Here is a 17413-nt window from a genome sequence, read left to right on the forward strand (position 1 = left end):
GGGTCCGTCGGCTTGCCTTCGGATTCTTCTTCAGTCTCACCGTCTGCCTCGCTACCGTTGTGACTGCGGGAGGATGTTGAGTATAAGGATTATTAGGAAGTATAGGATAGACTAGGATTTGGTCCTGCCTTGTCTTGTACTTCAAGTTGGTTTTTGTACTCCTATATATATGCCCACGAGGCTCAAGCAATATAACAACTATTCCACCAAATCTCTCTCTCTCCCTTCTAACAATAAACACAACCTCATATCAACTCAAGTACACACTCAACTCAGAATAATTAATCGTAGGCGCGTGCGCATCACACATACACACACCCATACACAATTGCAGAATAAATAACCACAGACCCAACACAACCAGGGCAACTAACGACACGAGGGTGCCGACAAGCACACGGGAATACATGAAACCACACAAGCAGCAATAATCTTTACCGCGGATCAGGAATGAGGCTTGCAGCGGCCGCAGCAGCAGCAACAACAACAACTTTGGTGATGTATGACAGAAGCTTAATATAAATAACAGAAACAACCGGCGACTTAAGAAGGAAAAAAAAACGAACGGTTTTTTCACTTACCAATGGCATGGTGGGTAATTATTTACAACTTCAAGGGTAATTTTAATGACGGACAATTAGACGCGGTCCGTGCTTTATTAGTAGGTAGATATTCGAAAATCCTTTTCTGAGCCTAGGCTCATCTGCACCCGTGTTGAATCAAAAATTCATAACAAATACTAGAAAATTTCAAAAAAAAATTCAAACTTTTTCCCATGCAAGAAAATTTGGTGCGTGAGGTCAGACCCAATTTTCAAATGATTTCGACTACTGAGCAACTCTCGGCAAAAAAGACAAATTCTGGTTCCGTAAAACAGTTTACTATGTGATGTATTGACCCGATTTGTCTTTTTTTGCTGAGAGTTACTCAGATGTATAAATGAGCTAATATTTGGAGAGAACCTCACGAAATAAATTTTCTATCATGGGAAAAAAATTGGAATTTTTTGAATTTTTCTAGTATTTTTTTCAAAAAAAATTCTGATCGGGTGCAGGTGAGCCTGGGCACCGAATCGCTGCACTTATATTCGAAAATCCTTCTCCTGAAAGAAGGTCGGGCCAAAAGAGAGAAACTTACTAAAAGATCACATGAACTTGTTTTCAACTAATGAACACTAGCTTCTGCACAAGAAGTAGCGGACAGTAGTTTGGGATTACACATGCCCGTGATTTGCATATACACCAAACGAATAAATAATGCAGACTCACATGCCATTCACGTTGTCAAAAGATAGAGATAAACATGAGCAAAAGCCTGCCTCGCTCCATGCATGTCTACGTACTTTCAACTTTTTTTAAAGTCGGCGTTATGATTAGTTATATCATCTTTTCAAACAAAATAAAAATGAAAGGTAGAGCTAGCTAGCTGCTCTTCAAAGCCATGGTGTCCCTCCGACCCAAGTTAATTGACACTGCTATAGTATCGCATTCTCTATGTTTCACTCTAGATATCTTTCTCATTAAGCTGGAAGTATTTGAAGTTAGAGTGAAACGCAGACAATGCTGGTGATATAAAAAGAGCTATTGCTAAGAGTGTATTCACTGTTCACACTAGCACACCACGCTTATCGTATATATGGAACCTAGCGGTCCAAAGGAAACCTCATGTACATACCAATCCAACTCATGAGTATAAACACAACCTCATATCAACTCAAGTACACACTCAACTCGGAATAATTAATCGTACACCCATGCGCATACACACATACACACACACATACACAATTGCAGAATAAATAACTAACGACATGAGGGTGCCGACAAGCACACGGGAATACATGAAACCACACAAGCAGAAATAATCTTTACCGCGGATCAGGAATGAGGCTTGCAGCGGCGGCGGCAGCAGCAACAACAACAACATCTTTAGGGATTAGCTCCTCCGGTTTAAGTTTAGGATTGTTTGGATTTTTGCACATTTGTTGGTTGATGCTTCTAATGTTGAAGCTGCATCTATCCATGTCGAAGCTGCTCAACTCTATGTGTCTCAGGCTTGGGAGTTTGTCAATCCCAGACATATCTGCCATGTTTGGTTTATCAGATGAAGTATCTTCCTTGCTGGTGGTGGAAGTAGAAGTCCAAACAATCTTCTCAAGCTTGGGAGCTACAGGTGGATCAAAACTGATCTTGATGATTTGTAACCCCTCAACCTCGATGACAAGAAGCTCAAGCTGTGTGAATTCTTTCCCCTTGAAAGTAAGATAGCGGTCAACACACGAGTCGGGCCTGAGCACAACAATGCGCAAGTTCATAAGCTTACCCAGGATGCCTATCTGACTAGCAAGCAAGAATGTACGACACAGAGTTATCTTGGTGAGTCGATGGAGCTTTTTGATCCAAGTAGGCAGCCCTGATATCTTGCCAGTGATGTTAAGGCTTTCAAGAGACCTAGGATGTGAGATTACCGTTTTGTTCATGTCAACTGCAGGTGCAGGGACATGTGCGCCCTCTTCTTGTTTAATATGAACCGACAGAGAGGTTAGGCATTCATCTAGCTTCCCAATTTCTTTAAGCAAACTGTCCATAGCTTCAGGGTTGTTGCAAGGGATGACTACTCCAAATTTCCTCAACTGCGTCAGCAGGCCAACATCTTGAAATTCATTCACATCAGCAAAATGAGAAGCTTCAACATGGGACAGTACTTGTATGTTTGTCATGCTCCCAATTGCAGGAGGAATATGAATAGTGCAAAGTGATTCGTCAGACCTTATATGACCAGCAAGCAGATGCATTAGCTTCTGGAGAACCACATCTTCTGGGAATGACTTTATATAGGTTTCCCTGATGTCAAGTGTCTCCAACCCCTGGAGCTTGCTGATCTCCTTGGGTAGCTCGTGAACTTCCGTCTTCCTTAGACTCAGATACTTGAGCTGAAACTTCTTGTTGCAAATGTTCTTGAGGTTGTCCATGTTCAGTCCAGGACAGCCTTCCAGGTCTAGAACCATGATCAATCCTAGTTGAGAATATGCAGACAACGAGTTAAGAAATGATATTACCGACGAGGGATCTTTAGAATCTTCTGCGTCTGCTGGAGTGGTACACTTGAGCATTCTTCGGCACAAGCTCAAATGTGTGGCCTGTTGCCCATCGGAGAGTTGCTGCAGTTGCAATTTATTGCGAATGGAAAGGCGGGGAACCAACTCAGGTAGCAGATCTTTGTTGCCAATATTGTCCTCAGAGGATGTATTCGTTTCAACAAAGGTCAAAACTTGAGGAGGTAGCTCGCAATTCTTCGCTTTGCCTGCAGGACTAGGATCTTTGAGACGAACAAGGCCTCGATTAACCAGCGCATTGAGACCATGCTCGGCTTCATCCAATGCTTGCCTTCTGTTGCTGATGAGGTTTTGAGCAGACCATCGCCTTATTGAGCTACCCCTCCTAATCTTGCAACTAGAGTTCTTCTGGAACATGGCTAGGTCGTGCAAGTAGGTCTTGCAGTGGATGGACAGATCGCTGTGGCAGAACCTTACGATTTCCTGAGCCATCCTCGCCGTACTGCCGACATCTTGTAGTTGATTCAGCAGTGCCAAGAACTCAATCTCGCTTCTGCGAGGATTAGCATACAGAGCATGGAGGAACATGGTGGTGGAGAACTTGTCTCGGCGACACTTTTGCAGTATTCTCTTGACAATGCTCTGTAGCTCTCGACTGTCGTGGCCGCCCACCAACAACTCATTGGCTTTCTTGCTGGTAGCTTCAAGGTGTGAATAGAAGTGCACCTTGTAGCGAGAGGCCTTGAGCAAAAAGAGCCAACTGGCTAGGTACCACCCGTGGAATTGAACTGGTTGTTGTACCATTGGAGTGACTATGATTGTGCTGCCACTGCAATGAGAATGAGAATCCCATGGTGGTAGGGCAGATGCTATGTCTGCCCATGGTGCCTCATCCTCATCCCCAGGAGGATCAGCCATGACAATCAAAAACTTTTTACCTTGCAGTTGGTTCCGGATCTCTGTCGCCAGTTGCTGACCACTCAATGTGCTCACATCTTCACCGACCAACAAGGATTGCAGCTGCAACTGTTGTAATAAGCACCGGAGCCTCTGCGTTTTGTTTGCATTGCACTTGGCGTCGATCCAAGCCACGCGGTCGAAATGATGGTCACCCTTGCACATCTCGTACACACTCCTAGCAAGCTTGGTCGCCGGGCGGTCACCGCCTTCTTCTGGGTAGTGGGCATCAGCTGCTGGTGTTACAATGGCGAGGAGCCTAGGCCGCCCTCCATCACGTCGCCCGCCGCCGTGGTCAACCAGTTCTTGGAACCAGGCAACCCGGGATTCAATGTTTTCAATAGAGTGAGCGAGGGGTTTAATAATGGAGTTGTCGGATATTGATGCCGCAGTCTTTATTGCTGACTCTATTGCTGTCTTCCCGTCACCGATAGCCTCTATTGCTGCCTTCCCGACGTCTTGTGCTGCCATCTTAATTTCTTCCATTACTGACCTATCATCAACAGTCTTACTAGTGGGGACGGATTTTTGTTGCACCGACACCGAGTCATTGCTCGGTGATTTGTCTTGGACATGGTCGGTGTCACCAGGCTTTTCCGGCGCCTCCTGTGCCGAGCCATCGCCCTCGCCCACGACTTTCTTCACCGCTTGTACGATAGAGTGAAGGGCGTCAGGTGCCCGCTCTATGGCCATTTCAATATACTTATTCTCCTGTGCTTGCTTGACAGCACTGTGCAACCAGCCACCCAGCACCAGTTCTTCAATAAGTTCATTGTCGAATAATTTTCTCAGCCACTCTTTCAGCTGGTCTGAGTACAGCTTCTCCGCCAGGGCCACGTCCGTCGGGGTATTTGCCACCTTGAGACTCTCTAGCGCGTCAGTGAACGCTTGTTTTTTCTCGCTTGTCCCAGGCTTGTGCTCGTCAGGGCCGCCGACACCTGGTGCTGGTGACGACTTTGCTGGGTCTCGGCGAAATCCCAGTAGCTCCTTGACGGCGGCGATCACTGCGCTTATCTCCTTGTCCGTGATCTCTGTCCCTTGCTTGCTCAGGATGGCGGCGGCGTCCTCTATGTTCTCGGGGTCTCCGTCGCCTAGCACCTCCCTTGCCGCCGTGGCCAGCTCCGACTCCACGTCCGCCGTGTTGGTGAACATGGTCATGGAGAACAAGGCGCGGACGAATTTGCCAGCAGATTTCGAGAGCGGCGATGCACGATGGTTAGCATCATGGCGCCCGCCTCTGGTCACCCAAGCCACCACCTCCCGCGCGTCGGCGTCCAGCAAGTTCTCGGCATCGGCGAGGACACGGCGGCGCCTCCCTGCCGCCGCCGCGTCCTCCTCCGCCACCTTGGCGCCACCTCTACCGCAACGCGCCGTCGTCGCCAGCGCCTGGACGCCGTACCGCTGCCGGCGCTCCCCGACCTCCTGCGCCCTGGACTTTATCTCCTTGATCTGCATGGCGATGCGGTAGCGGTCCGGCAGGGTGCGCAACACCTGCGGCGCCCGGCCGATGGAGCCCAGGAGGCCCGCCGAGGAGTGGCCGGCGCCGACGGTCTGCACGTAGCGGTCGATGCAGCTCTGGGAGTCGTAGGCCAGGTCCCGGACCTGCCTCATCCACGCCTGCACCTGGTTGCTCTGCTCCGCGGGGTCGTCCACGTCCAGCAGGAAGCCGTTCATGCTCTCCATCTCGCCCTTGATGAACCGCATGTCGCGCCGGACGCTTCCCATCAGCGCTGCCCTCTCGCCGATCGCCGCGCCTATGGTGCCCAGCAACGAGTCCACCGCGCCCTTGGCCATCTCAGCCATCTCGAGCACTCTCTCTTGGATTGTAACGTACGTATACGCACGTAATTGGAATGCTGGATCAGCTCTAGATCGAGTGCATGGAAGCTACAACAAGGTGGGCGCGCGTAGGGGTGTTGGTGGTGGACATGGGATACGTAGATAGCGAGGAATAAACAAGGAGTAGTACCAAGGGAGATTACACTCTGGCACTACACATTAGTGTCCTACGCGTAGGAAGGCAGGCAAGTATTGGACAAAGTTTTAGCAAAGTAGCGGATGCATCCATGCATTCATGAGCTGGCTAAAATTCCACCCCAAACTTTGCATGTGTGCCCCCAAATAGTAATCACCTGACCTTGATCACGAGCTAGCTCCGCTTTTTTTCCCTGTTCACGAGGCCCGCATTAAAAAGATGAAAGTAGACATGCAGCCAGCTAGGTAAGCTTTGCCGACGTTCATCTTTATTTTTTCACTTTAGCTATAGTTATACGTAAGTTGCCTAATTTTCAAATGCGGGTAAGAGCATCTCCAGCCGTCCCCCCCCCCCCGCGTGCCCAAAAAGAGCGGCCTGTGGGCGAGCCGGGGCTAATTCGGCCCTGGGGTTCGGTTCACTCCCAGTCACACGCCCACGGTCGCCGCGGGTTCGGCGAAGTTCGTCATATATTTTTTTTCAAACTCGGCGACTTTTGCATGAACTCGGCCCTTTTCGTCGAAATTTGTACAAATACTTAAAAACGAACTAAAAAGCCTAGCCACCGTCGCCGTCGTCGCCGTCTATATGCCGAGAAGTCTGTAGAAGCGGGTGTAGTCGCCACTGCCGTCGTCGTCGTGGTGGTCGTCGCGCGCCTCGCCCGCGGCGTCCCTGCTGCACCCCTCGCCCGGGTCGCCGACAGTGCTTGACGGCCCGGCCTCGACCTTGTCGTCGCCGTCGATGACGATAATGCCGCCCTCCTCGGCGCGGCGATGGGCCTGGGTCTCCAGGTACGCCCGACGCTGGCGGCGCACCTGCTCGCGGATGTAGTCCTCCCTCGCCTATTTGAGGGCGGACTCGTCGTCGGGGGCCACCATACCGGCGTGCTCCGGCTTCACGGGGGGCATGTCCGGCTCAGGCTTCAAGCGGACCAGGCGGAGGGAGCGCCTCGTCGGTGCCGTCGTAGGTGAGGGCTCGTTGATGACGAGGGCGCCGCTCCGCGCACGACGCCCGAGCGGTGTCTCCTCCGGCTCGGGCTTGACGGGGCGGAGGGCCGACGAGCCGGAGCCCGACGAGGAGGACGACCCCGGCTCCATTTGCCACGGTATCCAGGAACTACCGTGACGGCGAGAGAAGGAGGGGCGCGTCGGGTACTCCAGCCGCGACACATTGCCGGTCTCGATGTGGTCGAGAACGGCATCGAGTGTGCGGCCGGGGATGCCCCACCACTCGCGCCGTCTTTCAGAGTTGAGGCGGCCGCAGGTTATGATGCCGTTGACGGAGGAGATCTGCTCCTCGCGGCGGCGCTCGAAGTACAACGTCCACAACGTTTGGCTGTCGGGCACGTACCTCGGCTCGTTCCGCTGCTCCTCCGTCAGCTAGGAGCGGATGCGAGCGATCTCCGCCCGTCGTGCGGCTCCTTCGTGGACCGGCGGCACCGGGACGCCGCCGGCGCTCAGCCTCCAAGCCCCCGGTACGCGCATGTGGCTATCGTCTTCAATGAGCTTCAGGCGCATCATCTTCATCTTATGCGCTCGAAGTGCTCGTTCGGGACGCCTTCTGTCGCTTGCCTCGGCCACGTCATCTCAGCCAAGGGAGTGGCCATGGATGCCGCCAAGGTGGCAGTCGTCGCTGCCTGACCGATTCCGCAGTATCCGGGCTCTTCGCGGTTTCCTGGGCCTCGCAGGGTACTACCGGAAGTTCATCCGGGAGTTTGGCCTCATCGCGGCCCCGCTCACGCGCCTTCTCCGTCACGACACTTTCTCTTGGGATGAGGAGGCCACCACAACGTTCGAGGCCCTCAAGGGGGCCCTCACGATGGGACCCGTCCTGCAGATGCCTGATTTCGACCTCCCGTTCACCGTCGACTGCGACACCTCCAGTGCGGGGTTCGGTGCGGTCCTTCATCAGGGCGATGGACCCCTCGCCTTCTTCAGCCGCCCCTTTGTCGCACGTCATCTTAAGCTGGCGGCTTATGAGCGCGAGCTCATTGGGTTGGTGCAGGCAGTGCGCCATTGGCGGCCCTATCTTTGGGGTCGTTCCTTCCAGATCCGCACAGACCATTACAGCCTAAAGTTCATGCTGGATCAGAGGCTCTTTACCGTGCCCCAACACTAGTGGATCAGTAAACTCTTTGGGTTTGACTTCACCGTCGAGTACCGGCCGGTTCGCCTTAACACCGTCGCCGACGCCCTGTCTCGGCGTGACGCCGATGTGGACGATGGTGCGGCGGAGAGGGCGGCCTTCTTGCATCACCACCGGGCCCTCCTTCGCCCTCTACGCCGACATCCGGCGGGCAACCGCTGCCGCGGCCGACTCTCTCCTCCTGCAGCAGCAGCTGGCGGCGGGAGAGCTGGAGGAGCCGTGGTGCCTCGCCGACGGCCTGCTCCTCAATGGGCGTCGGGTCTTCGTTCCGGCGCACGATGATCTTTGTCAGTAGGTGCTGCGCCTCGCCCACTCGGCGGGCTATTAGGGGGTGCAGAAGACACCACTATTGGAATCAGCTACTTTGCCATCTGCCAGCTCTTTGCCGTGAGCTAGCGGACGGCAAAGAAGCTCTTTGCCATCAGCTACCCGAAAGCAGACGACAAAGAACTGGCTGATGGCAAAGAAAGCCTTTGCCATCAGCCAGCTCTTTGCCGTCCGCTAGCTGACGACAAAGAATCTTTGCCGTCCGCTAGCAGACAACAAAGAGGGAGGGGGGCACTGAGGAGCTGGTTAAAAAATACTTAACATCCCCCCGCTTTGCCGTCCGCCGCAGACGGCAAATATGAAGAAAAGCGGACGGCAAAGAAGGGCGGACGACAAAGGCTACCCTAACTAACCTAACTAACGACCGAGCCCCCTCCTCCGCCCGTTACTCATCTCTCTCCCTCGACCTCCTCCGCCCCCGCCCCGCCGCCGCCGCCCCCGCCCCCGCCGCCCGGCACCGCCCCCGCCCTCGCCGGACCCGCCACCGCCCCCGCCGCCCGGCGCCGCCGCCGCTCCCACCCCCTCCCCCACCCGCCACTGCCGCCCGGCCATCCCACTGCCCCGCCCTGCCCCGCCCTCCGCCCGGCGCCGCCCCCGCCGCCCCCGCCCCCGTCGCCACCTGCTCCGGTGAGTTTTTTTTTTCTGTTTTTATTTTTCTTTTTGCTGTTTAATTCTTGTTTAATTGTTAGTGTTAGTGTTAGTGTTAGATTTAGTGTTAGAAAAGAAGAAAATTTAGTGTTAGTGTTAGAAAAAAGAATATGTAGAAGAAAAGAAGAAGTGGAAAAAAGATGAAAAGAAGAAAGAAAAGAAGTAGAAAAAGATGAAAAAGAAGAAGAAGAAAAGAAGTAGAAGAAGTAGAAGAAGTAGAAGAAGAAGAATAGAAGAAAAGAAAAGAAGTAAAAGAAGTAGAAAAAAGATGAAAAAAGAAGAAGAAGAAGAAAGGAAAGAAGAAGAAGAAGAAGAAGAAGAAAGGAAAGAAGAAGAAGGATAGAAGAAGAAGAAGAAAGGAAAGAAGAAGAAAAAAGAAGAAGAAGAGAAGGAAAGAAGAAGAAGGATAGAAGGAAACACCCCGAGCACTGACCCCGACACCCCGACCCCGACACCACACCCTGACACCTGACCCCGACACCCTGACCCCGACACCACACCCCGACACCTGACCCCGACACCCTGACCCCGACACCCCGACCCCGACACCACACCCGGACACACAGACCACGACACCACACCCCGACACCCCGACCCCGACATGACACCCTAACCCCGAAACAGCACCCCGACACCGACATGACACCCCAACCCCCTAAACCTCCCGAAAAGGTGCTCTTTGGCCTTCCAGAGGCCGACGGGGTTATATATTTGTGAATTATTAGTTAGGTCATATATTTTTCGATTTTGTTATGAGAAACATTATATATAATTGTGTTGATCGGGTAGATTTAAATGTGCACTTGTTTCATCACTGCGAGGTTTGGTGTTCGACGACCTCGCCGTGCGTTTGACGAGCTCTGCCCCTTCGTTTGTGGGTGAGCACAAATGACATGTCCTTCTCCCCCATTAATTATTTGCACAAATGACATGAAATTTGGTAGCTAGCTATATATGTGTCTTGAATCATCAGTATGCGTAACCAATATGTGTCTCCCGTTTGAAAGCGTCATAGTTATAAATATGCATGCATTTGCATATTTATAACCTTGATTCTTTCGAATTGTCCAACGCTATCCATGGACAGCCCGAGTATGTGTAGATTGGGTTTGTTTTCCCATATGCTTTGCTCCGGATCCGACGCATAAATTTTGTCAGTGCCTCCCCTGTTGTTCTCCGGGTACACATCCTCTCTGTTTATTGCAGAGACGTGTATCAGGAGAACAGCGGGGAGGTGCTGCCGAAATTTTGCGTCGGATCCGGAGCATAGCATATGGGAAAATGAACCCAATCTACACATACTCGGGTGGGATTAGGACCTATCATTACCTATTAGAGTGTAGGTTGCATGGACGTAATAAAATTGACAAAGTAGATCAACTGATGAATATATACATGGTGAATTATATATATAATTGTTGTGTGTCCAGTAGCTCTGAAAGTCAAGATGAGTGATCGTGCATGGATGTATACCAGTCACACTGGTCAGAACAAATGGAGCGCTGAATGGTTCACAAAAACCAAGGGGTTTGTGCAAGCCGCATTTGCAAATGGCCAGAGGAAAAGTTGGTGCCCCTGTTTCCGATGCGGCAACTGGGAAAAGAGGACAGAGGCTGAAATGGGTAAACACCTGCAGAAGAATGGTTTTACGCCCGATTATACGGTGTGGACATTTCATGGTGAGTCTGCCCAACGTGATCGAGCTGAGGTGGATCATCGTCGCACCGACGAGCATGGTACCGGGATGGAAAACATGGTGCAAGACTATGATGATGCTCGAGATTCGGACGAGGAGATGGAGGAATCTGCAAAGGCCTTCAATGAAATGTTGGAGTCTTCAAAACGTCCGCCCCACGAGCACACTGAGCTTTGTCAGTTGGATGCCATCTCACAAGTAATGGCTTTGAAGGCTCAGTTCAACTTGGGCAGAGAATGCTATGACGCAATTATGACAGTATTTGGACGCTTTCTACCCAAAGGCCATGTAATGCCTGCAAACCTGTACGAGTCGGACAAAATCCTCCGTGCACTGAAGATGCCCTATGAGAAGATACATGCCTGTGAGAAAGGATGTGCCTTATTTAGGCTTGACTATGCGGACTTGAACTATTGTCCCATTTGCAAGTGTTCCAGGTATATTGTGGTAGACAACGGTATGGGTGAGAAGACACAGACCAAAATCCCTGTTAGTGTTCTTCGGTATATGCCAATCGTACCAATACTTCAATGTCTTTTCATGGTCGAAGAGACGGCCAGACAGATGACATGGCACAAAACAGGCAAAAGAACCGAACTAGATGCAGATGGGAAACTGATGATGGTACACACATCGGATGGTGTTGCATGGAAAAGGTTTGATGAATTACACGCTGACTAAGCGGCAGATCCGAGGCATCCTCGAGTCGGCATCAGCACCGATGGGTTCATTGTGTTTGGTATGACGGCAGCCCAATACAGTTGTTGGCCCGTATTTGTCTTTCCACTCAATCTCCCCCCCGGACAGATTATGCAAAGAAAGAACATTTTCCTGACGTTGATAATTCCAGGGCCCAACTATCCGGGGAAAATATGAATGTGTACATGCAGCCGCTTAAGGATGAATTGCAAGAAGCCTGGGATAATGGGTTCAAGACATACGACGCCTATAGCAAACGAAACTTCATAATGCGTGTCTGGTACATGTACTCGACGCATGACTTGCCGGCGTATGCGCTATTCGTTGGCTGGTGTGTGCATGGAAGGTTCCCGTGCCCCACATGCAAGGGAGCTCTTGAGTTTCGTTGGCTTCAGGCCGGTCGCAAGTTTTCTTGCTTCGGCATGCATAGACAGTTCCTGGATCCTCGCCATAAGTTCAGGAAAGACAAGAAGAACTTCATCAGAGGTAGAGTTGTAAAAAACTCTGCACCACCTGCGTTGACAGGCCAATAGACCCTGGATCAGTTAAACGCTCTCGAGCCAGATCCAGAGCGTCCAGGGTACTTCAAGGGGTATAATTGTGAGCACGCCTGGACTCACAAAACATGCTTATGGGATCTGCCTTACTTCAAAGACCTCCTTTGCCCACACAACATCGACGTGATGCACACTGAGAAGAATATCGCTGAGGCACTTTTTGGTACACTGTTCGGCATAGATGGGAAGTCAAAGGATAATACTAAGGCTAGAGTCGATCTGGAGGTGCTATGTGATAGGCCGTTATAAAACATGAAAGAACCGAGAGGAAAGCAGAACTGGACGAAGCCAAAGGCATGGTTCAATCTTGGAAGGCCAGCTATGAGGGAAATTATCTTGTGGGTGAAAATGCAGTTGATGTTCCCCGATGGGTATGCAGCGAATCTAAAGAGGGGAGCGAGTCTTGATAAATTGAAGATATTTGGTCTCAAGAGTTATGATTGGCACATATGGATTGAGCGGGTAATGCCGGCGATGTTGCGTGGCTTCATCCCTAAGGATGAATGGCTAGTACTGGCAAAACTCAGCTATTTCTTCCGTGTTCTTTGTGCGAAAGAACTATCGCCTGGCGTGCTAGAAGAAATGGAAGAGTTGGCGCCAGAGTTGATCTGCAAGTTAGAGAAGATCTTTCCACCAGGCTTCTTTAATCCAATGCAGCATTTGATTTTGCATCTCCCGACAGAGGCAAGATTGGGGGGGCCCGTGCAAAATCGTTGGTGCTACCCAACTGAGAGGATGCAGAAGACGCTTCGAGAAAAATGTAAAAATAAATGTAGAATTGAAGCGTCTATGGCTGAGGCATTCATCACTGAGGAGGCGGCAAACTTCGTGACAGCACACTACGAAACCAAAAATCGTCATTTGCATAATCCGAAGCCTCGGTACAATGCTGACGAGCCTAAAAAGGGTGGATCCAACCTCAGCCTATTCAAAGGCTATATCGCACCAGCCAGTGTTTCAAATCCAGTATCTTTGGATAATGAAGAATGGCGGACCATTTCGTTGTATATCTTCAACAACCTGATAGAAGTGCGGCCGTACATCGAGTAAGTTCTCGGTACATTGTTTTGCAACTTCTATTTCCTTTGAACTGCTCTTATTCCTGGATATTTCATACATTCGATACGTCGCCCTATTCTCGTACGGAGCGGTGATCCAAAAGGATTCCGTCGAAGAGTATGAGCTTCTTGCAAAGCAAGGAGGCGGCTATCCCGGTTTCATCTCTTGGTTCAAACAAACGGTAAATTCTATTAGACAATTTCATTTCATTCGCTAATTTGTGCGTAATGCAAAAATCCTTTCATATTAAACTTGTAGGCTAATTCAGAGTCTATGGACGCCGAATTGAGACAAGTCACTAATGGTTTTGACTATAAGGTCCGTTCATTTGACAAATATGACATCAATGGGTATCGTTTTCGTACCTATGGCAAAGAGCTATCTATGGCCGACCGAAAATCTACAAATTGGTGTGTATCTGCTATCGGCGAAGGAGGTACCTTGTATTATGGGAGAGTTGAAGCAATTTCTGAACTCCTATTCTATGGTGAAAACCCACCGAATGTCGTAGTCTTCAAATGTTATTGGTTTCAGCCGAAGGAGACTAGAAGGACTCATGAACATATAGGGCTAGTTGAAATCAACCAAAGCACCCATTTAGATGTTCCTGATGTCTATATTATGGCTCAACAGGCGACCCAAGTATTCTATCTACCCTGGGCCTGCCAAACTAATCCAAATCTGAAAGGTTGGGATGTCGTTTATGAAGTGCCGCCACGTGCTAGACTATCTCCCCCAAAGGAAGAGGATTATGAACCTCACATTAACCCAGACACATATGAAGGAGAATTCTTCCAAGAGACATGTCTTTCCAAAAAGCGTTTCAAGAACCGGTATACTTCACCCCAAAACATTGAAGTAGATAGCGACAGTGAATCCCACATCACCCCAGAGGAGGAACAAGAAGAGCCGGAACAAGAAGAGATTACTGCTGCGGAAGACCTCTCAATGCTTGACCGATTACGTAAAGGTGGCCTTCCACATGTTGATGCCACTGAACCCTATGAGACCGTCATTGATTATAGTGATGATGATGATTATGCATTTATTGATGATACTGATCGAGATTATTAGTAGTGTCAGGTATTCAATTTTTTTATGTTATACTTGATGATGATACACTTAAGTGATAAACATATTATTATTCATGTCGGTATTTTTTTTATGTTGTATTAATTTCGTTTACTCTTTGTCATGGCAGGTGTTGAAAGATGGAAGGGGAGCCGACTAAGGCCAAGGACAAACGTGCCCAAATTGAAGGTGTGTCACACCATCAAGGTAGCTCCAGCTTATATTAGTTCGGGCGGAATTGGGTAATGTGGTTTGCTTCATGATTAATGCAATTCATTCATCATGATAGCTTGAGCCCTTTAATTCCTAATTTACTTTGTTTCTCTCTTTCAGGCATGCTACAATAAGACGGATAAGGTGCCAGAGGGGTATGACCTATATGCCATGGCCCACACTGCCTCTTACAAGCAAGTCAAGGGGAAGGCGAGGAAAGGGGAGGAGTTTAACCCGAGCCAGATCCCCTACAATCCAGAGCAGGTGATGATATCTAGTGGCGGGAGGTCCCATGGCTCCATAGCCATTGATCCAGAGATTGCTCCTGAGACCAGAGTGAGTTTAATTTGAATGGACGTTACTTGCTAGTCTTAACATTTGAGTGTCATCATGCTAACGAAACATTGGAAATGATCTTTGGTGCAGCGTAACTCCACACAAGCATCACACGATCCTTCTCCAGCTACTGGCATGAGCCAGCCCGCTCCCACACCTCCATGATCAAGGTAAGTTTCTCTAGTTTTTTGCTTAACAAATGCATAAAGACCTAGACTTAGCTTTATTTCATCCAATATGCTTACCTTAATGACCTAGAGTTAGCTTCTTTTCCTGCAAAATGACTTAATAAGCTTACCGATCTCCAAAACCAGCCATTTTACCTAAGTTAGCTCTAAAACGATCTATACTTAGCTTTTTTCCCTCCAAAATGACCTAAGTTAGTTATAATATGCTTAGTTAACTAGGTTTGCTCAATAATGACATGCACTTACCTTACTTATGTAAAAAACGACATAATTAGCTTAGTTAGCTCATAAACGATCCATTTTACCTACATTAGCTCTAAAATGATGCATTTTACCTAAGTTAGCTCATAAATGATCCATTTCACCTAAGTAACCTCACAAACGATGGCGTGCTTCTTCTTCTAGTCACCTTTTCCTAACTTTCTTATTTGCCATTTTGCAGATTTCATTCACTTCTCGGAAGCTAGCTTGCTATGGAGTGCTTGTTTTTTATTTCATTCTCTTCTAGTATTCTTCTAATGGTTGCAACTTATGTGTATGCTACGATGGAACTTGCTATCTTGATGAAACTTTGCATTGTAATATGTATGTGCAACCTCCTAATGGTTGCAACTGATGTGTATGTGCAACTTGCTATGTATGAGTGGATGGAACTATATATGTATGTACGATGAAACTTATGTGCTGTTAAATAGCCCTGTGAAATATATCTATATATGTCATATATATTTGCTGTGAAAATTGTTGGATTTAAAAAAAACAGAAAAAGAGACAATATGCAGGCTCTTTGCCGTCTGCCACCGACGGCAAAGGGCTCTTTGCCATCAGCAGCAGACGGCAAAGAGGCCACGTGGCAGGCAACTGTGCTTCCTAGGAGGCTGACCTATTTGGTCAGTTTGCCAACAGTGGCTGACGGCAAAGCGGAAAAAAACTTTGCCTACAGCGGCGGACGGCAAAGAGGAAAAGAACTTTGCCTACAGCGGCGGACGGCAAAGGCTTGCCGTTAACCACCTAACGGAGTGACAGCGTAATTATTGCCGTCAGCATTCTTTGCCGTCGGCAGTTGATGGCAAAGGACCCTTTGCCGTCAGCCGCCCGAAGCGGACGGCAATGTAGCTCCTTGCCGTCCCTTACATTGCTGTCCACTTTTGCCATCCGCGGCCCACGGCAAAGACCTTTGCCGTCCGCCATCCATGCCTTTGCCGTTCGCCGTGGCAGATGGCAAAGTAGCAGATTCCTGTAGTGCACTCCATCGTCTCCGCGCCGACTTCTACATTCAGGTGATCGTGCCATGGTCCGTGACTGGGTACGGTCTTGTGTGACGTGCCAGCGCAACAAAACGGAGACTCTACGGCCGGCTAGAACGCTTCAGCCTTTGGAGGTGTCGTCCCAGGTCTGGGCGAACATCTCCATGGACTTCATCGAGGGCCTCTCCAAGGTAGGAGGCAAGTCCGTCATTCTCACGGTGGTCGACCACTTCTCCAAGTATGCTCACTTCATCGCGCTCGGCCATCCCTATTACAGCAGCGTCTGTCGCTCGGGCCTTCTTCGGTGGCATTGTCCGTCTCCACGGGTTCACTTGTTCGATCGTCAGTGATCAGGACCCTGGTTCACGGGACATGTGTGGCGCGACCTCTTCTGGCTGGCGGGCGTGAAGCTCCGCCTGAGCACCGCCTTCCACCCTTAGACGGACGGCCAGTCTGAGATCTTTCCCAAGGTGATTGCCATTTATTTGCGTTGTGTTACAGGTGATAGACCTCGCGCATGGGTGGACTGGCTCTCATGGGCTGAGTACTACTACAACACATCTTATCATTCCACCCTCCCTGCTACGCCCTTTGAGGTGGTTTATGGACGGCGACCCCCGCCGATCCTTTCGGTTGATCCGGCCTTGGTGCGGACCGAGGCGGCCGGTGCTCTTTTGAGGAACCGTGATGAGATGCTGGCAGGAGTCCGGCAAAGACTCCTTCAGGCCCAGCAGTTGGCCAAACATTACTATGACGACCACCATCGTGAGGCGGAGTTCGCGGTGGGTGATTGGGTCTCGCTGCGTCTACTTCATCGCTCTACGCAGTCCTTGGACCCAAACGCGAGGAAGAAGGTGGGTCCTCGCTATGCCAGTCCCTTTGCTGTCCTAGAACGCATTGGGAAGGTGGCTTACCGTCTTCAGCTTCCGGCAGGCGCGCGGATCCATGATGTCTTCCATGTGGGGCTGTTCAAGCCATTCCGCGGAGAGCCACCCGCGGCATCACCGACGCTTCCACCGATCACGGACGGGGTCTCCTTCCTGAGTCGGAGAAGGCGTTGAAGGCTCAGCTGCGACGCGGCTCCTGGTACGTGTTGATACAGTGGACTGGACTACCAGAGGAGGACACTACTTGGGAGTAGCACGAGGAGTTCCGCCAGCACTACCCCGACTATCAGCTCGAGGACGAGCTGTTTGCGCAGGCGGGGAGAGATGTCATGACCGGCCGGACCTACGGCCGTAGG

At 50.1% G+C, this 17413-nt stretch overlaps 1 protein-coding gene across 1 annotated transcript; it reads right to left on the reverse strand.

The window, feature by feature from the left end:
* Positions 1-1627: 1627 nt before the first annotated feature.
* LOC123066742 (uncharacterized) lies at positions 1628-5890 on the reverse strand. The gene has a single exon (XM_044489773.1). The coding sequence runs from the start codon at positions 5813-5815 to the stop codon at positions 1868-1870; it is 3948 nt and encodes a 1315-aa protein (XP_044345708.1). The 5' UTR covers positions 5816-5890; the 3' UTR covers positions 1628-1867.
* Positions 5891-17413: the final 11523 nt, after the last annotated feature.

Source organism: Triticum aestivum, chromosome 3B, assembly GCF_018294505.1.
Source record: "Triticum aestivum cultivar Chinese Spring chromosome 3B, IWGSC CS RefSeq v2.1, whole genome shotgun sequence".
Classification (NCBI taxonomy): Eukaryota; Viridiplantae; Streptophyta; class Magnoliopsida; order Poales; family Poaceae; genus Triticum; species Triticum aestivum.

Coding starts and splice junctions, on each gene's coding strand:
- LOC123066742 (XM_044489773.1), bottom strand. CDS start 5,815: ATGGCTGAGATGGCCAAGGGCGCGGTGGACTCGTTGCTGGGCACCATA.